Source organism: Rhinoderma darwinii, chromosome 13 (assembly GCF_050947455.1).
Source record: "Rhinoderma darwinii isolate aRhiDar2 chromosome 13, aRhiDar2.hap1, whole genome shotgun sequence".
In the NCBI taxonomy this organism is placed as follows: domain Eukaryota; kingdom Metazoa; phylum Chordata; class Amphibia; order Anura; family Rhinodermatidae; genus Rhinoderma; species Rhinoderma darwinii.
Genome location: NC_134699.1, coordinates 62,780,916 through 62,803,867, shown reverse-complemented (window position 1 = coordinate 62,803,867; position 22,952 = coordinate 62,780,916). Strand labels below are relative to the sequence as shown.

The 22,952-nt window shown below is 43.3% G+C and overlaps 2 protein-coding genes across 2 annotated transcripts in view; one reads left to right on the top strand and one right to left on the bottom strand.

Moving 5' to 3' along the window:
- Positions 1 to 22,952, top strand: part of LOC142666250 (uncharacterized) — a 312,509-nt gene that overhangs the window by 152,384 nt on the left and 137,173 nt on the right. The gene's annotated exons all lie outside the window — the stretch shown is intronic.
- On the bottom strand, positions 6,104 to 11,370 carry LOC142666469 (urotensin-2 receptor-like). The gene is made up of 2 exons (XM_075846529.1): positions 10,668 to 11,370; positions 6,104 to 9,574 (listed from the first exon to the last, which is right to left on the bottom strand). The coding sequence occupies exon 2, from the start codon at positions 9,491 to 9,493 to the stop codon at positions 8,381 to 8,383; it is 1,113 nt and encodes a 370-aa protein (XP_075702644.1). The 5' UTR covers positions 9,494 to 9,574; positions 10,668 to 11,370; the 3' UTR covers positions 6,104 to 8,380.

Here is a 22,952-nt window from a genome sequence, read left to right as displayed (position 1 = left end):
TCTCTTCCTTCTGGAGGAGAGTTATTTTGGAAGGAACGAAACTGGACCTAACATTTTACCAATAGCGCCCCCTTTTACCATGATGTTGTTTAGGGTCTTGGTTTTCTGTTAGCCCCAGGACTTTGGTGCATGTTTGTTGTCCAGTAGTTGATTCTTTGGATATTGTATACAGAAACAAAAGTGGGGAAAGTGTAGGAGCAGGTGGTTGCGCTGGTAGCAAGAGACAGTCTTGTAGTCATCGAGCAGGGTCAAAACTGTACAGACAGATACAGCGCCAAAGGGGTAACAAAGACGTCATATGGCTAGCTGAGATGAAAGAAGGGGGTTGTCAAAAGCCAAAAACAGTACAGGGGGCACAAACTTATTGGTAGTCTAGTCTTGATTTTGCACCCGTCATGAGTGGTAGTAGTGGCCAAGAAAGGAGAACATCATTGGAGCCCACTGAAGAAAAGAGTAGACCCGACGTTGACATGTCCATGAGATAAATGTCCGTTGGGAGTTGTCATTCATCAAATCATAAAGAGATGGAGATATAAGGTAGAGAAGTAGATGGGAGAAACCTCTTGTTCTATTAATCTTGAGGTTGGAATGTGAAGAAAATGACCCCGAAAATCAAACATGGCCAACATTTCCTCCCGAATAATCCAGGATAATATGACACTAGATAAGGAGCAAAGTTGAGAGAGTAACCCTTGATCTTGAGCGTTCTTTCCACCTCCTTAACATCCTCAAGTGTACATGTTGTCACCCTGGTGTAGTATGTGGGATTTCTGGGAAAAGAAAATAATCAACTCAACCAGTTGACTCTACCAAAGACCAATGTCACAAGAACGAAACCAGAAACTGACACGATGTAACTAAAAAGAGTTGTAGGACCCTTAAATGATGTCTTGGTTGGGTACATGGAAGTCTTGATAGAGTAGATATCTACAATGATCAGCGATGAGTGGTCCCTAGGGTCTGTTAAGGGGTTTATACACACTACTTTGTGGAAATTGACATGCCTTGGATAACTCGAGAAATGTCAGGTAGTTCTACAACATTCTTTGACCGATGTTCCTCATCCTCTCAGAAAGAGAACTTCCCGAGATGTTTCCTGGATTGCTTTGAAGCTCAATGCTATATATCTAATAGGTTTAAACCATGAATGGGATAGTGTTTGTTTTAGATGACTCCATTCGTTTGAAGAATACGTTAACCCTTGAGTTGGACAACATCTTTGAAGGCTACCATAGATAATTTAGCTGCTACAACTAATGCCAATGTTTTTACCCAACATTTTTGCTTCTTTGGATCTAAACATTATCTTTATGAATAACAGAATCATCACTTTATCTAGATTTATTGGCGAGTGGTTGTATACCTTTCTGCAAATGGTCAATATTAAGCTTTTAAATCGGATTTCCAACAAAAAATATTCTGACTAAAGGCATATCCTGGTTAAGACTGTATCGGCATTCTCAGGTGCAGATACAGTTGAATCCAGTGTTGAAGCAGCTAGCCGTGAGCTTCTCGCTCCACCATTCACTTGTGACATCTGCCCGGACCATGCAGTGACATAATCGCACCTGTCTGCACTGAACCACACACCGCACAAAGTAGGAGACCTGCAAAGTGCTATCCTCCAGTCGCCGTGGGAACGGTGCTAGGTAAGTTTTTATTTTATTTCTTTTTAGGAGGCACTGTCAGGCATTATAATACCTCACAGTGGGGGGCACTATGGGGGGCATTATACTGTGGAGAGGCGCTATAGGGCGATATACTGTCTGTGGGGTGCTAAGGGTGCACTATACTGTGGGGAGGCACTATGGGGCATTATATTATATTTGGGGGTGCTATAGGGGCATTATACTGTGGGAAGGCCCTATAGGGGCATTATACTGTGGAAAGGCACTATAGGGCATTATACTGTATGTGGGGGATGCTATAGGGCATTATACTATGGGGAGGCACTATAGGGACATTATACTGTGGGGAGGCCCTATATGGGCATTATACTGTGGAGAGTCACTATAGGGCATTATACTGTATGTGGGGGATGCTATAGGGCATTATACTGTGGGGAGGCCCTATAGGGGCATTATACTGTGGGGAGGTCCTATAGGGGCATTATACTGTGGGGAGGCACTATGGGGCATTATATTGTATGTAGGGGCACTATGGGGCATTCTACTGTATGGGGCACTATGGGGCATTATACTGTATGTGGGGGATGCTATAGGGCATTATACTGTGGGGAGGCCCTATAGGGGCATTATACTGTGGGGAGATCCTATAGGGGCATTATACTGTGGGGAGGCACTATGGGGCATTATATTGTGTGTGGGGGCACTATGGGGCATTCTACTGTATGGAGGCACTATTGTGGCATGACATTGTGTGGGAAGGCATAATGGGGGCATGATACTGTGTGGGGGCACTATGGGGCATTATACTATGTGGAGGCGCTATGGGGCATGATTTAGTGTGGGGGCACTATAAAGGCAGAATACTGTATTGGGTCACAAAGGGAACTGGGTTTGTATGGACGGGGATTGGGCAGGGCTAGAGACGTGGCTTAATGTTAAATAAATTTGCATGAGTAGTCTCTCTTTCCAAAACTTGGGGGGTATGAAGGACGGTCCACAGGGCTGCGGCACTTGATAATGGACCTGTTCTTCATCAATCAGTCAGATTCGCCCCCATTGATTTTGACTTACAAACACGAGCGGCGCAGGACATTGCAATCTATGGGGCTTCAAATTATGTTGCGATGGAAAACCCTAATCCCTACCCTAAGGCCATCACCACGTACCGTGTCCCTACTGTTTCAGGTTCCATTGAGAGCCCCAGTCCTGGCCACAAACAGCAGTAATTAGACAACGGCTTTTGCATTTAATACTAATTTATATCCTCCCATTGAGAGAAATACTGATGTAGCAGAGCTGAATGTCATTTTTCCCTTTTGGGACTGTATCGATAACGTTTCAGATTTATCTATTAAAAACCACTAGTTGTGCTACATTTACAAGCTCAGCTTTAAAACACCTGACAAGTTCAACCCTGCTACCTCAAAAGCCAGAAAAATCTCAGCAATTTTGAAAAATATCCTCTTTAGAACCCACGTAAGATTTATTTTACAGCTGTCTGGGTTTGTCGTGGCCTTTTGAGGAATAGACAAGGAGCCATTAGAAATTGTTTATATGACACGCAGCTATGAAAGTCCCCGGCTTATTTATTGCCACAGTCGAGCTGATTTAGGTGTAAAGTACTTCATTTTCGTTCACACCTGACGCCTGGGCGCCTCACACATTGGCGTGGAATCTAACGTAGCGCTGCTCTCATTTACACATTTAGCTGGGAGTTTTAGAGCCCGCGGTCTGTGATTGCAGCTCACTTGCAGACGAGATAAATGACAGGTATAGCTTGTTGCTTGGGCTTGTCAATGTAGCAGAGCTGAGTTTGTTAAACGGCACATTCATAATGATCTAATAATTCATAGTGATTTTATGATGTACTACGTGTGGGTGTATCCCAGCTATGTGGGGGGGTATGTACCCTGGGTATAGAATGGTGTGAGACGTCTGTGAGAATCCAGCAGAGCCGGGAGACCGTCAGTCCTTTAAGGTCTCATGCACACGACTGTAGCCATGCGCACGGCCGTGATTTTTGGGTCGGCCGGCAGCGGACCGTCAGCCGCGAGCCGCCCGCAAATCGCGGGTTCATTATTTTCGATGAGCCTGGACCGCAGAACACGGCCGTAATAAGACATGTCCGTTCTTTCTGCGGTGCGGGCCTCCGGGCCATGCACGGACCATAAAAACTACGGTCGTGTGCATGGCCCCATAGGAATGAATGGGGCCGCAATTCTCCCGTGGATTTTCAAGGGAATTGCGGCCGCAAAAGCACCTTCGTGTGCGTGGGGTTCCGAACTAGTCCTGGGTGGAATAATAACTCTAGTACTGCAGATAAACCTACTCTACAATCGTATTACAGCATATACAACAAAAATAAAAAATTAATTGTTCAATGACAAATTCAGCTCTGCTACATCTGGAATTTCATAACATGACTTGGAACATCTGGAATTTCATAACATCGCTTGGACTCAAATATAGTCAACAACCATCATGAAGAAAGGCTTTCTACTTGCATAGCTAGACATAGGATAGAGGGGGAGACGCTGATCTCTGATGGGGGAGGCTGGACTCGCAGGCTCTCTCCTGGCAGCATGTGTATATTAGTTTTGCCTCGGCTATGGATCATACCACCCACCTCACTTTTTAGGAACCCTCTTAACACCTAAAAAACGTTGTCCGGATCTTCAAGACTTTATTGTCCAGGTCTCTAGGAAGACGAAATCCAATATCTTCAGGGTTCTCCATGACACCATGTCATTTATAACCAATATTTCTCATGTAAAAACTTGACCAAAGTAGTTTGACCTTAAAGGAGAACTCCAAGTTCTTCCCTTTTCGAGGTTGACCTATGTTGAGGAGGATGAATTTTTTCCTCCATGGTGGTTCCGTTGCTTGTAGTCTACAATTATTCTATCCTTGTTGTGATGGAATTTATTCTTCCGATACCCCACCAGAAGTCTTGATGACCCATTATAAGGTCAACCAGATCCCTAGACGTCTTGTCTCCAACCTTAAATGTTGATGAAACATCTGCCCATCTCTAGATGAGGATACAGTCCACCTAAATGAAGGTCCTGAGATATAGGACATAGATATGTCAGAAGGTGACATCAGTGGGCACCTTATCTCAAGAGGTTGAGGTTCTCCATAGGGTGCCACAGCTTCTCAGCCACCCACCAATGTCATCTTCTCAAATTCTTCTTCAGTGTCTCACATCTGACTCTTTTATAAATGTAGCTTTGAAGATAACATAAAACCCGCCTTGAAGAATTTCCAGGTAGAGCTCCAGCTACCGGCCTGCCATGACCATTTATTTGAAGAGCCCATTAATGGTTTCCTATGTCTTATTTGAGTCATTATTCCTTCGCTATCTGAAGACTCTCGTCTGTCTTGCAGCTTGTAATAGACAGCTTGGTGCTACGTGATGCGTCGTCAGACGCCATCTATGCAAATGAAACATGGGGGGGGGGGAGTTGGAAGTACCCGACATGAAGATGCTCATTACTACAGCCTGCTGTTTTGGGGCAATGGTTTTACAAATGGTGGGGTCATGTGGTCCTACAAGATAGAAGCAGTTAATTTATTACATATTTGCATTGCTGTACTGCAGGGAAAAATGTTGCTTGTAATATATTTTCTTGCTTTATGGTTACAGCAAAGCAAAGAAGAATCTTATGCTCTATGTCATAATAATAAAATGGGCATCGAGGTAGTCAACACGATTGTTATGGTGCCCATGAAGCAAGGGGGCCTAAATCGGGTTGCCCCATCCAAATTTTCTATGAGTATTGTACACCTGCACTTGGCGTCCTCTTCTTGGGGACCTTCATATTAGTGATTAAGGCAAGCGGAAAGTGACCACAGGTCCTTTTCGTAAGAGATAAGTAGAAGGGCTGATTAGAGCCAGATTGTCTGGTTGCAAGAATGATATGGTAGGGACAAGGAAGGGACATGCTTTTACTTTTGCTGTCAGGTCGACTCTCTATGTCAAAATCTGGGTCATGTTTGTGAATGTATGATGGACTTGGTCATAGATACCTTGATCATTAGGCTGATTCAACCAATAAGTAGCTCTCGAGTCCAGAGACATTATTCGATCCTTGTTGTGATGGAATTTGGAGTCTCCCGATACCCCACCAGAAGTCTTAATGACCAGTTAAATGCTCAACATGATCCCAAGACATCAGCAGGAGAAGGTCTCATAGAAAATTATAATTCTGCAAGGAGTTGGTGAAGTCCTCAAAGGTCAGACCCCCCCCCCTATCCGCTATTGTGTTGTCCTCACTTGTATCATCCCTCCAATTATTCCAAATGGGGAGATCTTGAGACAAACAAAGAAAGAAGATCTGGTTTCACAGTCCTCCGTTCTCATGCCAGAACTTGGAATGAGCCAGATTTATGCGCTCATGTCTAAGGACCAACTCATGACTTCTCTAAGAGGAACGGCCAAGAATAAACCAAGCAATTAACAGGGATGACGGTTACATCACTAAAGTTTTATTTGTCGAAATAGAGGATGATTTTTATAATAAATTGTGAATTCTCATTAGTATTATGTTCATAAAGTACCGACACGTTCCACAGTGCTGATATATTATCTTCTGAGGAGAGCAGCCGATCCGCTAGATAAAGTCTGGAAATAAAGTGCTAATATCCATTTTATTATTTTTTACAATAAAAGTCAAGGATGAAGGGTGTAGCAGTGGAGTCTGGAACGTGATGCGATAACCTGAAGGCCAGTGAGATGAGATGGATCAAAGAACATCTAGCCCATAAAAGCCACCATGCTTGGCTTCGTTGACCCCAAAAGTGTTAAGACATCTTAAGACCCCCATATGCAAATCATGCTGCATCATAACATTAAAGAACATTCCCTGATCTGATGTTTGGGTTCTGAAATATACTGTTTTGGGCAAATTCTTAATGACCCCCCCACAGAGTCATAGCTAGACTTTCCGTCACTTGGGGCGAAGATTCAGCCCTATATCTATATTCCGTGGTCAATAAAGAGTGGCTTGTTAGTTTCCCCTCCGTGGTACATGCCTCTTAATCCCCCCTAGTTACACCCCTATCTCCCCATATCTCTACGGTTGATTTGACCATACTTCACATACAATGGAGACCCCATACACATTAGACTTATGTTGACGGATCCCATCAAAAATGGCTCTAATGTCCATGTTTATGGCTATCAAACCCCTTGAGCGCTATCTCAATTTTTTCCTGTTAAGGTTAATCCAATTGATTCCCTCACACAATACATTTTGCCAATGGTTCCTGGGAGCTGCTCCCCCTCAAAGGGAAAAGGAAGCCTCTGAGATGCCACCTAGTGCCTCTTATAAATGCTCATAGATTACCGTAGCCCAGTTTGGGCACCACTCTTACACTATGTCCGTGTACCACTCCAGGCAAGTCATCTTGGTGGAGATGGCAATCGATCAGATTGGACTAAGCTATGACTTGTTCCCTACTATGCACACAAGCTATATGACACCGGGGCTCCATGCAAAGATGTTTTAGAGAAAGATCTTTTGGCCACATGAAATATTTCCAGATCTTCATCTCTGAGGGATCCATCGGAGGCATTTATAAAAGTCTCCTCTGTTGGATACAATGGAATATTGTTTCATTTAACCCAAACATTTTACCCAAAAACGTAACCATTAAGAAATACACAAAAAGGTATGAACAGTTGTCTTGGAAGGCAGCAAATTCAATAACAGTATTTGGAGGCACGTTATTCAGGCAGCTTAATAGTCCGTACCAAGACCAGATGGATATTTTGTTTCGACCCACAAGTTTTTTTAAATTAATGTGCATGACACACAGATGTAAAAAATTTCCAAAATATGCTCAAAATCAGTGTCACATCTGCTATGGGGCTTGTAGAAGGAATGGGCCCAGCACCAAATCTTCATGGTTGGCTACTGCCAGTGAGGTAGACTGGAGTGACTGTTTTTACCAACATCTTCAGCTATTTTTGCATGGTACGGTTGTCAAAAAGAGAAATTTTGCGGATTTTATTCTCACATATGATTTGTGGACCCCTAAATTATGACTATGCCGTTGATCACAACCACGTTTTACTAATTGGATATGGTACAGAGGTGCAAAAATAGTAGTTACCTGCGTGGGCCCAATGGTTCTCCTACCGGGTGAGAAGATACCAGTTTATAAATGGCACATTGAAAATGGGGGGCCCCGTTATGCATTTGGGCATACTTTTAAACATCTATAGGGATCAAGCTAAGGGCCTAAATGACCTTCAGTAGATGTTTAAAAAGGTCCTACAATCTTGTTGGAAACAAGATGGTAGGAGACCACTAAAACCCATGACAGTGTGTCCAGTGCCAGGTAGTGGGTTAGTAAACATTGCCCGAGACTGGTAGACGGATAAGGAGCATCACATTAGACATCAACATTTACATTTTAACGAAGAGAGAAGAACATGTGAAGGAAAAGGTACAGAGATAAGAAGAACCTCAAAAGAGCAGAATGCATCAGGTACTGAATGATGGTCTGCAATACTTCTCCAATACTTCTCCAGTATTGACTTCTCTAAAATAGGACTCCAATATCTATGACATGTTGATGGGCAGAGGTAAGATCTGCATGGCAAGTTTTATATAGTTCCCATTCATCACAACTATTTTCCATGATTCACCCTACCGCCGTACGTAGTTCCTTGAATGTCCATAAGACGCAAGCAATATGTTCTACAAGTGATCTGGATCATTAAGGTTTCAGAAGAAGAAGTGCCTTCAAGAGCTGTTGCCTCCAGGACATTGTGCCAAGACAAAACTTTCAGTGCACTGCTGACTACTGGTTGACATGGACCTTCCAGATATCCTTTGGAAACGATTCCTGAAGTAGCCACTGTTGCTCCAGGACCTCTGCCGGTTCCTCAGGTATTCCTTGTAGTTTTTCGTGAGTAAGGTGTAGAGGAAAGGGTTGATGCAACTGTTGCTATATGTCAAACATGTAGTTATATAGTTAATGTTCCTATTGGCTTTTGGTGAAATGGGTAGAGATTCGCAATACTGGACAAGGAGCTGCCAAATCCAAAAGGGAAGGAAACATGCCCAGAATACCAGGACAATGGTAAAAATTAGATATAGGACCTTTTGGTTTGGCAGCCTCTTGGTTTGCTTGAAGGAGGCTGTTTGAGACACCCAATAGGTCCTGGCCAGTCTTATGTACAGGTACCCGATAATGAGTCCTGGGCCTATGATACTTGTACAGAACAATACTGTTAAATAGATCTTGTAGGACATCTGACTCCACATGGGCAGACATATGCTCTTGTTATCCTTGTGTACCAGCTTAATCATAATCAACATGGGCAAGGTTATAAGAAGTGACACCAACCAGACAATGATGGCAATGCACTTTCTGTAGCTTTTCGACCTCTTGACTGTGTCCAAGGGTTTCAAGACAGCAAAGTAGCGTTCGGTGCTCATGATGGTGAGGGTGAAGATACTGGCATGCATGGTCAGGAAGTCAAGACTGAAAAGAATACGGCAGCCAATGTCTCCAAAGTACCACTCCTGGATAAAGTAGGTACCCACAATAAATGGGATGGTGAGAAGATAAAGGAGGTCGGCAAGGGCCAAGTTGATGATGTAGATGTACATGGAAGCTGCAGTGCGCATGGATTGGCACATTACCACCAAGGTATACACATTCCCTGCTACTCCTATCACACACATAAGGGATAAGATCACCCCGATGGTGAATGTGGCTATCATGTCCTCCATGGTTCCTGGAGGAGGTGGCACATCTCCTGTAGTGTTAATAGGGCTGGTGAAGTTGGTCTTGAAGGGCATTTCTGTGGTCAAGGATAACCTTCCCTGAGGCTCTTCATGGAAAGACATAGTGATATCTCAAGACAGCCCGCTGATTCTTCTGGATGTTGACCATTAAGGCATTTCAGATGGTGCTCTTTCAGGAGTTTCCTATAGGAAATGATCAGAAGTGTTTGGTTAATGGTCGTTCAGCAACAGAGATGACACCTTAGATGAGTACTTAAGATCGAGGAGAAACCCTACTATCAATTCACTGGAATTAATCTCTGTCTAATAAATGAGATTGCACACTTGTGTCATGAGACTACTCTCAAAGGACTACTATAAATAAGACCACTTAGTACAGTTGCCTATGGCTACCTAAACATTAGACTGCTCTGAACAACGGCATGAGACTACCTGTCATGTCTCTCTATATATTGGAAGGGCATCTGCTTGGCAACGACTACGCATAGACCAGAAAAAAAATGCAGAACATACCTCACTGTATATTGCAATAAAACGGCATTGACTACAATAACACCTTCTTGGACTGACTGGGGCTTCGAGAGTCATGCCACCTCCACTTACCGTCCTGCATTGAAAACGCCAAAGAGATTATGTCACCCTGGAGGAGACTGCACAGCTCAACTGATCTGCGATCTTGGATAAGCCTGAGGACATACGGGTCTATTAACAAGACATCCCAAAGGTCAATTATAGCAAGCAACAACGATCAATCCATCACGTCAACCATTGGACTACACCACATCAGTCATTTTATCGCTGAAAGCAGAGAAAGTTCTACACCTCGAGTCCCTCAACCTTGATGAGACAACGTGACTTAAAATTAACTGAAGACCAATGACCTCTACAAATAACCCAAGTGGTCCTCTCTACGTTCACCGTGCAGTAATAAGGATGAACGAGCATCTTGAGGGACCTCATAGAATAACCTTGATATAGCACCAACCTATTCCGCATCCACCTACAACCAGTGACCACAAAAAAGACAAATATTGACCCAAAGGAGGCTGTTTGAGACACCCAATAGGTCCTGGCCAGTCTTATGTACAGGCAGCCGATAAGGACGTCTCATTGTTTCTACAAACAATGGGACGTAAGGAGAAGATTTTGCCCCGTGGAGCTTACAACCTATGAAGACCATGGATGGACAGTTAACCCATGGAGAGGAGTCTATCTAGACATCCAAAGCTTAAGGTGAGAGAAGGTCCTGAACCAAGCACCATGAATTCCTCCTTACCTTTCTCTTGTGAGGTCCTACAAGAACTTGTCCCCTCTCTCCCAGTCTGGAGCACTGGCGTAGGCTGGGAATGGTTGCAGAGATCATGTTTAAAGACCAAATCCTCTCGAATTGCTGTCTGGAAGACACGTAATGATGTCACCGGAGCATCTGGAGAGGCAGACTCCTCCTTTAGAAGCTTCTGTTGACCAGGTCCAGTCCTCCAGCCACTTGTCAAGCAGTCAGAAGGAAACTGATGTATTTGCAGAGGTTACTTTTATTAATATACACTGTGGGATCCCTCCTACCTCCCTCCAGCTTCACCACCTCCTTATGGAGAGACAGCCCAATGGAGGAGTGCTGGCAGAGAGTAATGAGCAGTCAGGGGTTAATGTTTGCTGCATTTCTCTTGGTAAATTACAATGTGTTTGGCTATTGCTTGGGCTGCTGCTTCCACATGAGGTTCTTCAGGCGCTGGTGTAGCAGAGGCGGCTTCTATCTGCAACAAAACCTTCTCTTATATTTTAACCTTTCATGGGGTCAAGACTGAGCAGCAGCAGGTAGTGTACAGTCAGCCGTCTCCTCACTTCCTCCCTGCACTGACACTCTCTATAGACAAAACTCTCATCACTTCCATTCCTCCTCTCTCTGGGCTCTCTCACCCTCCTTCCCTGCCCGACTATATTTCTCTATCTTTTTCTTTCTCTACCTCATTTACGCTCACTTTCCCTCCTTCTCTTCTATTCTGCCTCATCTCTCTCATATTTCTCTTGATCCTTCCTTCACTGTTCAGTCTCTCACACTCTCTGTCTCTCTCTCTCTCTCTCTCTTCCTCTTGCTTTCTCTCTCACACGCTCACTTTCCCCTCATACTTTCTCATCTCTTTCATTTATCTTAATCCTTCCTTCCTCTCTTCCTTCCTTCCATTCCTTCCTTCCTCTCTTCCTTCCATTCCTTCCTTCCTCTTCATCTTTTCTGCTTCACTATCCCTCCGTTTCCCCCCCCATCTTCCCTCTTTCTCTCATTGTTCTCTCTTTTCCCATTCTCATTTTTTAATCACTCTCACCCTCTTCTCTCTCGTTTTTATGTATTTTCCCGTATCTCATCCCTCTATCTTGTCACCACACTCACTTCTTCCTCTCTTCCTTCCCACCACTCTCTCGTCTCACATTCACAATCTTCTCGTTCCTCTCTTCTCTTTTATTACTGTTTTCTCCACTCTCGCCTCCCCCCATCTTCACTCACTTCCTCTCTCCCAACACTCTATATCCTCTCTTCCTCTTTTCTCCCACTCTTCAGGGGCGTAGCTGGGGCGGGGGGGGGGGGGGGGGGGCGGCGGGCATGAGCCCCGGGCACAACTAGGTGGTAGGGAAGTAGGGGGCTCCGCAGAGCATCTGTTCGCTGCTGATAGGCGCCCTGTATGTCAGACACCTGCAGCAGCGATCAGCTTTAGGAAGAGCCAGGAGTTCATGCAGCGGCGTTCTGACTGGGGTCTGTGACGGCCAGGGAGTGGACCAGTTCAGTCACCTGACCACACGACAGCGACATGAGGTCAGATGACTCAGGTCAGTTGACTGGACTGGTTATCTCCCGGGCTGTCACCGACCCTAGTCAGAAGGAACTCCGCCGCTGCCTGCGCCGCATGACCCCCTCGGCTCCTCCGGTAAGTCACGTCAGGCAGAGCGGAGAGTGGTAGCGGTAGGCAACCGTTCGCCGCTCTGTTTACAGTGTGGCGCTATTTAAAAGGGCGGGAAATGTGGCGCTATTTACCAGGGGCAGCGGGCTGTGTGTGGCGCTATTTACCAGGGGCAGCGGGCTGTGTGTGGCGCTATTTACCAGGGGCAGCGGGCTGTGTGTGGCGCTATTTACAAGGGGCAGCGGACTGTGTGTGGCACTATCTACAAGGGGCAGGAGTGTGCCGCTATTTACAAGGGGTGGAGTGTGCCGCTATCTACAATGGGGGGAAAGTGGGCTGTGTGTGGCGTTATTTACAGGGGGGCTGTGTGGCGCTATTTACAAGGGGGGCTGTGTGTGGCACTATCTACAAAGAGGGCTGTGTGTGGCGCTATCTACATGGTGGGCTGTGTGTGGCGCTATCTACATGGGGGCTGTGTGGCGTTAACTACAAGGGGGGGGCTGTGTGTGGCGCTATCTACATGGGGGGCTGTGTGTGGCGCTATCTACATGGGGGGCTGTGTGTGGCGCTATCTACATGGGGGCTGTGTGGCGTTAACGACAAGGGGGGGGCTGTGTGTGGCCTCTTTAGTTTATTTTCTCTTAATTTCTTGTTATGGTAACTCCCTTATAGAACTATATCGCTTGTAAAATGTAGAAATGCTTTTATGCTCAAGTTACATTAAAAAAAATGGTGAAAAAAAATTACACCTCATTGATTGGTAGAGAAAGCAAACATGGCGAGGGGGAAGGAGATGTCGGGAAATAAGTTGGGGTGAGGCACAAATCTGAATCTTTGCCCCGGGTGCAGGAGAACCTAGCTACGCCTCTGCACTCTTCATCCCTGTTCTCCAGCTCTCATCTCCGTACTCGCTCTCTCTGTCTTCGTCTCAGTAATTTCTTCTACATCTCTCTCTCCTCACGCTCCCTATCGTCTCTCTATACTGACCCTTCCTTTTTACTGCTTTCTCTTCCACCTCTTCTTCCACTTTCTTCTGTCTCACTTTTCTTCTCTCTCCTTTTCCCATTCTGTCTCTTTTCCTTCCTCGCCCTCTTCCTACTCTCACACTCAAACTTTTACCTTCCACCTCTCTCAATCATCATCCTCTGTCTCTTCCCTACTAATCTTCTTTCTGCTCTGTCAATTCTCTTCCTCTCTTCTTCTCTGCACTCTTCCTACTCTCTCCCATTCCAAGCTCTTTTCTTCCCCTCTCTTCTTCCTCTGTCTCTTCCCTGTCAATCTCTTTCTTCCTGTACTCATTTTATATTAAGTCTCTCTCTCTCTCTCTCTCTCTCTCTCTCTCTCTCTCTCTCTCTAGAGGGACGCTCCAGCAACAGTCAATATTTTATTTGTTTGTAGTTTCAGGATTATTAGTGACCAGTTGTTACGTAAAGGTAATTCCCTAAGTCTTGAATAGAATGCCAGAAATTCAGTGTAGACTGACACACCGGCAGCACAATTGGAGAGAAATAGAGTCAATCTGTTGATGAGTGACAGATCTGGTGCAGCCATTTATTGTTGTTACCCAGCATCTATTTTTATTATAATAGTAGGAGTAGTAGTAGGCGTAGTTGTCGTCTTCATCATCATCATCATCATCATCATCATCATCATCATCAATACATAGAATAGTTATAACAAAGTTCTCTTTAAAATATTAAAATAATCCTAAATAACATTAACTCCAAGTCTAGTAGGACACTCCAGCAACAAGGGCCAGTGGTAAAGTAACTGACATGAGGGAATGATTCCGCCTGAGCCTCCTGGTTCATGAATAGAATGTCAGGAACTTCAGCAAAGACTGACACACAGACAGTGCCACTAGAGAGAGAGAGAGAGAGATTCTGCCGGAATCCCTGAATAACCCATCAGTCGTTTTTAGACTTATTTGTGACCCTTGGTTACGTAAATTCATGATGGATGAATAGAATTCCAGATTTTCAGTAAAGACTGGCATTAACATAGACCGGGCTACTGCAGAGAGAGATTCCTCCAGCAACTCTAAATAATCCATCAGGCTCTATTTTCAGCATAATATGTGACCCGATAACTTCTTGGCCGATGAATAGAATGCCAGAATTTCAATAAAGTGTCATTCAGAGTAGCTGGAGAAGTTTCTCTCAGTCTTTACTAAGTCTGGCGGGGCGCTAAAGCAACATTGGCAAGTGGCAAAGTATCTCTGAAGCTACACAAAGAACCTGCTGTTCACGCTGAGCTTTCTGTTTGATGAACAAAATGGCAGAACTACAGTAAAGACTGACACTTACACGGACCGAGTCCCTGGAGAGTGAGAAATATTTTCTCAGCATCCCTGAATAACCCAACAGTATTTAGTTTCAGAAATAAATGTGACCGGTTATTATGTAATGTCTTGGTTGATGACTAGATTTCAAGAATTTCAGTAAACACTGACACTCTGGCAGAGCTGCTGAAGAGAACAATTACATCTACCATCAATAAGTCTTGTAGGGCACTCACTTTACCACTTGCCAATGTAACTCAGAAGCTACTTAAAGAACCACTGTTCAAGCTGAGCTTCCGGGTTGATGAACAGAATGCCAGAACTACAGTAAAGACTGACACTTACACAGACAGAGTTCCTCGAGAGAGAAATATTTTTTCCAGCATCCCTAATTAACCCATCAGTCTGTAGTGTCAGAATTAAATGTGACCTGTGATTATGTAACTTCTTGGTTAATGAATAGAATTCCAGAATTTGCATGAAGACTGACACACAGGCAGGGCAACTGGAGAGACAGATTCCTCCAGCATCCCTGAATAACACATCAGTCTGTAGTTTCAGAAACATTTGTGACCCGATATCTTCTTAGTTGATGAATAGAATGACACAATTTCAGTAAAGACTGACACTCTGGCAGAGCTACTGAAGAGATTCCTCCATCAACCCTAAAAAAATTCCATCAGTCTGTAGTTTCAAAATAATTTATGACCTGATAACTTCTTGGTTGATGAATAGAATGACAGAATTTCAATAGTGTCAGTAAAGACTGAAAAAAACGTCTTCAGCTACTCTGAATAAGTCTAATGGGGGCGCTAAAGCAACATTAGCAAGTGGTAAAGTCTCTCTGATGTGATGTTAAGATTTAAAGAACTTGCCGTTCAACCTGGGTTTCCTGGTTGATGAATAGAATGCCAGATTGTCAGTGAAGACTGACACTTACACAGACAGAGCAATGGGAGAAAAGTATCAAAGTGGATGTAAATCTGTATAATAATGTATGCGCCACTTTTGATCTGTGGAAAGCTGAGTGACAGCCCCTATAGACCATGTAAATAATGCCAGGGGTCGTCGTTACCCAGTGTCTATTAATATTATAAAAAATATATATTTTAATATTATTATGGGGAAATTCTATTCATCAGCTGTCTTGAACAGAATAACAGAAGTTCAGTAAAGACTGACACTTACAAAAGCAGCGCAGTTTAAAAAAAAGTAAGGGGTATTTTTGTGACACATGGTCAGTGGAAAGCTGGGTGACAACCCTTATGGATTTTTTTTGGGGGGGGGGGGGGTGCTCTTTATAATCCTATACCGTTATATGATGCAGCGGGGCGCAGTGACTCGCACTCAGAGGCGTTCAAGGTTCTGGGCACATCCGTGCAATATTGTGGCGATGAATTATGTATGGAACAATCTTGTGGAGCGCGACATCCCTGTGTTTAATGAATAAACAGCTGGATATGCATGCAGATTATAACATGCTCCTGCACCGGGGGAGGGGCGATGCGGAGTGTCACTCGGTGTCCATACAACCCCCACGATCGTCAGACACCACAATCCGTTCGTTACTTGTTGACCCCTGGCCTATCCTGTAAACACTCCCTTAAAGGAGCTGCCCTAAAAATCTCACAAAGGAGCATTTCCCCTTTAAATGAAAAATAACCCATGATCCTATTCTCTAAAGTCCTTACAATATCAATTCAGATGTTATTTCTACGTGTTTCGGGGACAGCTGGGTGACCACCTATAAAGCTGTGAGGGACTCCGTACCTCCCAACTTTCAACCAATGCGGCGCACGCAATAATTTTGTACCATTAAGCCACGCCTCTCACTCCTCCAAATCTTTATCTACACCCACCCAGTTCCCTTTGAGCCCCCACATAGTAACAGTGCCCTCCTTTGGGTAACAAACGGTAATAGTGTCCCCTCTTTAGTGCAGTTTCATGCCCCCATTGTGTCCTTACTCAGTATAATGCCCCCATATTGCCTTCCTAAAAGTATAATTCCCCCATATTACCCCCTAACAATATAATGCCCCCATAGTGCCCCCACACAGTATAATGCTTCCATAGTGCCCCCACACAGTATAATGCTTCCATAGTGCCCCCACTCAATGTAATATCCCCATAATGCCTTGCACATGGTATCATGCCCCCATAGTGCCCCACACAGTATCATGCCCCCATAGTTCCCCCTTAGAGTAATATGCCCTTGTAGTGCCCCTACAAAGTATAATGCTCCCATAGTGCCTCCCATAGTTTCATGCCCATATTGTGCACACACACAAACTATAAGGCCCCCATAGTGCCTTCCACACAGAATAATGCACCCATATTACCCCAGACAGTATAATGCCCCATAGCGCCTGAACACATTATTATGTCCCCTAACATATGTCCCCGTAGTGCCACCACAATAGAATGCCCCACATATTACCCCAGACAGTATAATGCCCTATACAGTATAATGCCCCCATAGTGCCCTCTCCCAGGATAATGGCCCTGTAGTTTCCCCACACAGTACCATGCCAATGTAGTGCCCAAACAAAGTATAATACCCTTACACAGTATAATGCCCCCATAGTGCCCCCACACAGTATAATGCCGTTATACATACCCGACCACCACTTTGCTACATAACTAGGCTGAACTGTTGTCAGGACTGAAATGGCAGCAAGTTGTCACCCAGCTTTCCTAGACTCCTGCACAGCAGTAATGCTCCAATATGTTTGCACAATTAGGGATTTACTGTTCAGGGCTCAAGAAAAGCTGAGTGACAACCTCTGTGTGGAGCTGACAACCTTTTGCTGCCACCCTACTTTCCTGGTCTCCTGAATTACAAATCTGCCTAGTAAAGCGCCAATACACCCTCCTGTAATATCACCCTATTAGGTAGAGCTGTTGTTCAGAATCCCAGGGAGGTCGCAGACTGAGAAGGAGTTGGTGGAAGGAGCAAGCTCTTCTTCCAGTGCAGAGTATTTAAGGAGAAAATTATACTAGTCTTGTGGAAGGTAATAAAAACAGAGAGTTACAGAGTGCGAGGAGCAAGATTCCTGGAGAACAGAGTATTTCAGAAGAGCTGTCTGCTAATCTTGTGGGAGGTCAGGGCTGGCCTTTCATTCTACACAGCTTGTAGTAAATGGTCAGACCGCCGGCCTCCCTGAAGTCCTGTCCTCTTATCTGCCCCTTGGCGTGGTGCCGTCTTTCGGCTTGGCAGGAACAGGGATCTGTGGGTGATCTCAAGGGGCCGGAGGATGATTGAAGTCACTGAGATTCCAGCTCTTCCTGCACTAGTGTTTCTTCCCACCTGTGACTGAATATAATAGGAAATGTTATTATTGATGCCGCTCCGCTTATCACAAACTCCTGAGAGAAGACGAGTCTACCCGCACAGCTGAGCTCAACATGGAACTGTATACTGAGCAAAAATGGCACCATTCCAAACTGGCGGAATTACGTGGAACCTATATGGTGGTATTACGGGTTCTCTCCTTTGGATGCTGCAGATTATTTGGGTACTCTATGGTGGCATCATATGAGCTGTACATGGTCCTATATGGAGGTATTATGTGGGCTGGTTGAGAGAGTGTTATTTGGATGCTGCATAGTATTTGGGCACTATATGGTGGTATTATGTGGGCTGTATAAGGCAGTATCGTCTTGGCACTGTGTGTGGTGGTATTATGTGGGTTGTATATGGCAGTATTTTCTTGGCACTATATGGTGGTATGGTGTGTGCTGTATAAGGCAGTATCGTCTTGGCACTATATTGTGGTATTATGTGCACTGTATAAGGCAGTATCGTCTTGGCACTATGTGGTGGTATTATGTGGACTGTATAAGGCAGTATCGTCTTGGCACTATATGGTGGTATGATGTGTGCTGTATAAGGCAGTATAATCTTAGCACTATATGGCAGTATTATGTGGACTGTATAAGGCAGTATATTCCTGCCACTATATAGCGGTATTATGTGGGCTGTATAAGGCAGTATAGTCTTGGCACTATATGGTGGTATTATGTGGGCTGTATAAGGCAGTATCGTCTTGGCACTATGTGGTGGTATTATGTGGACTGTATAAGGCAGTATCGTCTTGCCACTATATTGTGGTATTATGTGTGCTGTATAAGGCAGTGTAGTCTTGGCACTACATGGTGATATTATGTGGACTGTATAAGGCAGTATCGTCTTGGCACTACATGGTGATATTATGTGGACTGTATAAGGCAGTATAGTCTTGGCACTATATGGTGGTATGGTATGTGCTGTATAAGGCAGTATAGTCTTGGCACTACATGGTGATATTATGTGGACTGTATAAGGCAGTATCGTCTTGCCACTATATGGTGGTATGGTATGTGCTGTATAAGGCAGTATAGTCTTGGCACTACATGGTGATATTATGTGGACTGTATAAGGCAGTATCGTCTTGGCACTACATGGTGATATTATGTGGACTGTATAAGGCAGTATAGTCTTGGCACTATATGGTGGTATGGTATGTGCTGTATAAGGCAGTATAGTCTTGGCACTATATAGCGGTATTATGTGGGCTGTAAGAGAGTATTATTTAGATGATACATTTTATTTGAGCACTATATGTTGGTATCATGTACACTCTTTAAGAGTATTATTTAGATGATACTGTTTTTGGGGAACTATATGGTGCTGTCATGTGAATGCACATGTAAGTATTGTTTTGGCACTACATGGCGGTATTATGTGGACTGGTTAAGGGAGTATTAATTGGATAATACATACTTGGGCACTATGTGGAGGTATTATGTGGACTGGTTAAGGGAGTATTAATTGGATAATACATATTTGGGCACTATGTGGAGGTATTATGTGGACTGGTTAAGGGAGTATTAATTTGATGATACATATTTGGGCACTATATGGTGGTTTTATGCGGGCTCTTTAAGAAAGTATTTCTTTTTTATGCTGCCTAGTATTTGGGCGCTATATGTGGTATCATGTGGACTATACGTGGCAATATTGTCTTGGCACTATATGGCGGTGTTATGTGGGCTGTGAGAAAAACTAAATATTGGCAAACAATACTGCCTTACAATACCTTCTTTGCTTGTTGCCCAGGGCCAAATTTTCTTTTTTCCGTGAGAGTTATTTTTGCATTGGGGTCCAGGAGCCACAAGTTACGCCACTGTGTAGGGCCCTATTACAGAAGATACACCTCTGTCCCCAACTACCCGTTTCTTCCCCCGATCTTCTACAATCTTGTAGGGCTGCGACAAAAGAGAGGGGGTAAGTACTGCCCTACCTACACCTCCCATACTCGATAGAAAGGTTTTTAGGGGGTAGCCAATTGGTTAGAGCCCCTATTTCCCAGGGGGATTCCAGTATCAACCTGAGAGTAGAGCAGAAGCTCCTTCCACTTGACTGTCCACACTCTGCTTGACAATAGAGAGAAGCTAAATGTGAATTGACTACAGCCCTGCCCTATAGCAATGCCCACGGGCCTACATACCAGAGAGTCAAACCATGTGGCCGCTATGGGGCCTGAAGAGAAGAGACCAGGCTCTGGTTGGTCCTGTCCCTTTTGCTTTTGCAGTGAGTGTCCAAAAAGAGGGTGAAGAATTAGCCCAATGGTCATGGAAAGTGTTGGGGGGACGACGACAACGACGTATTGCGGCACAATTATTGCCCCGTCTGATTGACATTTCCCACTTGTATAGGACGAATATATGTTACAAAAATGTCTTGTTTAGGGACTATACAAACACTTACTGGAAATTCTGACTGTATTGATTGAAGGAGGACGATGTTTATGCTGAAATTAATGAGTTCCTTCTTCTTCTGGTTTTGATCACCACCATGAATGTAATCCCATGTAAATATAAAATGTACAAAAAAATAAATAAAATGTGTGTGAACGTCCAGAGTAATAAAAAAATAAAGAGAAGATATGAAACAATACGGGAAGGAACAGAGGGGGCATTGTATCCCTCAGAGGGTGGAGAAGGGTTAACTCCGCTTAGATTGCCTACACCTGCATTGCAGTAAAGTTACATGTTGGATCCGTGTTGTAGAAATTTTAGATTCATGACTTTAGTGTCTTGTGGGGATACATTACTCCATTGTGCTTGTCACATGTGGCTTGGAGATCTCTAGTCGCTGAAATATACACAAGAAATATCTCACAACTTGGAGTCAACGGTATAAAAACACAAAAACAGGCAAAAAAATAATAATACGTGCCAATCTATGCTTCCCACCAGGGGCTTAGAGAAAATAATGGGCTCCTTTCTTGTGCTGGTTAATGCCGCAACATCCCACAGGAGGGGCAACCTTTCTAAAAATTCCCATCAGTTGGGATAGATGTCTCTAGGGCCATTTCCCACTTCCCGTCATTTCTTATTTCAATTGGCTTAAAAGAAGAGCCTTGGCCGCCGCCGCCGCCGCCTTTTATATATGCAGCTTTTGAAACCACAAAAAAAGAAAGCATTGAAAAAAAAAAAAAAAAGGACTAAAAATGGCGTAGCTTGTTGCTCATGGTCCAACTTTTATGTCAGATAAAATGTTCCATTCTCAAAGAAATGGAACAAATGTCAAACAACAGCAGTTCCATTCCCCGATAGACAGAATGACTGTAAGATGACAGCTGTTCCGTTCCCCGATAGACAGAATGGCTGTAAGATGACAGCTATTCCATTCCCAATACATATAGAATGGCTGTCAAATGATAGATTCTCTGGCTGAGAAGGAAAAGTTGTCAAACCTAGATTCTCTGGTTGAGATGGAAAGGTTATCAGTTGACAGCTGTTCCATCCCCAGATAGAGACAAAATGACTGTAAGATGACAGCTGTTCCATTCTTTTTATAGAAATAGAATGGTTGTCAGATGACAGCTGTTCCATTCCCTGATAGAGACAGAATGACTAAGATGACAGTTGTTCCATTTCCCAATAGAAATAGAATGGCTGTCAGATGATAGCCGTTCTATCTCTTTCAGGAAATGGAACAGCCATCAAATGATAGCTGCTTTTTTGTGATCAAAAAAAGCATTTTGTGAGTTCTGCTACCAATCAATTTACGAAAGGACGAGGAGGAGGACCCCATAGGCATTGAAACGGTTTCCAATCCTAAATAATGCTCAGATACAGGCTGCAACGTTCCCAGTATAACCGGGGTATGCAGAGATTTTCCTGTTAATATTGACATGTTTCAATTTTCTGTGAAGTATCCATTAAAAAAAAATAATAGGTTCATAGGTCTAGCTGCTAATTGACTCAATTATCGCATCCACTTCTTCACGTTGTCCAATAGTCACGTTCATTAGTTAAGAAAAAGCGTCTCGGGGGAATACTGGTATAGACAAGGCTCAGGACTGCCCGCTACTGTGGGAGTAATTGTAGACCTATAAAATGAAATGCGAGAGCCCATGAGAAAGATGGCCGGGCTGATCAATAAAAAAAACACAATAAAAAAGAGAAAATACATTACATTTTATTTTGAATTATTTTTTTAAATTAGAATGTTAAATAGCGAAGAAATAGAGCGATGTGTAAATAAATGGAAGATATACGATGATGGAATTAATTCATTTTATTTTCAGCAGATTTGGAAATGTGATAATGTGACATGTAGTGAAAAATGCTCATTAAAATTGTTGCAGCTAATAAGGTGCAAAATCACGTCTAATACTGGTAAAAATTATTTTGTAAATGCAACAAAATAAAAGGTAAAGTCACAAACTAAAAGGACAATTCCAGTCAAACTGTTAACATTAATTGTGCAAAAAAACACATTTACTGAATGGTGAAGGAGATATTTCAACACAGTTTTTTATTGATTTACAAACACAACTATGATACTGCCTCCCTATATACACAAGAATATAACTACTATAATACTGTCCCTATATACAAGAATATATCTACTATAATACTGCCTCCTATATACAAGAATATAACTACTATAATACTGCCCCTATATACAAAAATATAACTACTATAATACTGTCCCTATATACAAGAATATAACTACTATAATACTGCTCCTATATACAAGAATATAACTACTATAATACTGCCCCTATATACAAGAATATAACTACTATAATACTGCTCCTATATACAAGAATATAACTACTATAATACTGCCTCCTATATACAAGAATATAACTACTATAATACTGCCCCTATGTACAAGAATATAACTACTATAATACTGCCCCTATATACAAGAATATAACTACTGTAATACTGCTCCCATATACAAGAATATAACTACTATAATACTGCCGCCTATATTCAAGAATATAACTACTATAATACTGCCGCCTATATACAAGAATATAACTACTATAATACTGTCCTCTATATACAAGAATATAGCTACTATAATACTGCCCCTATATACAAGAAT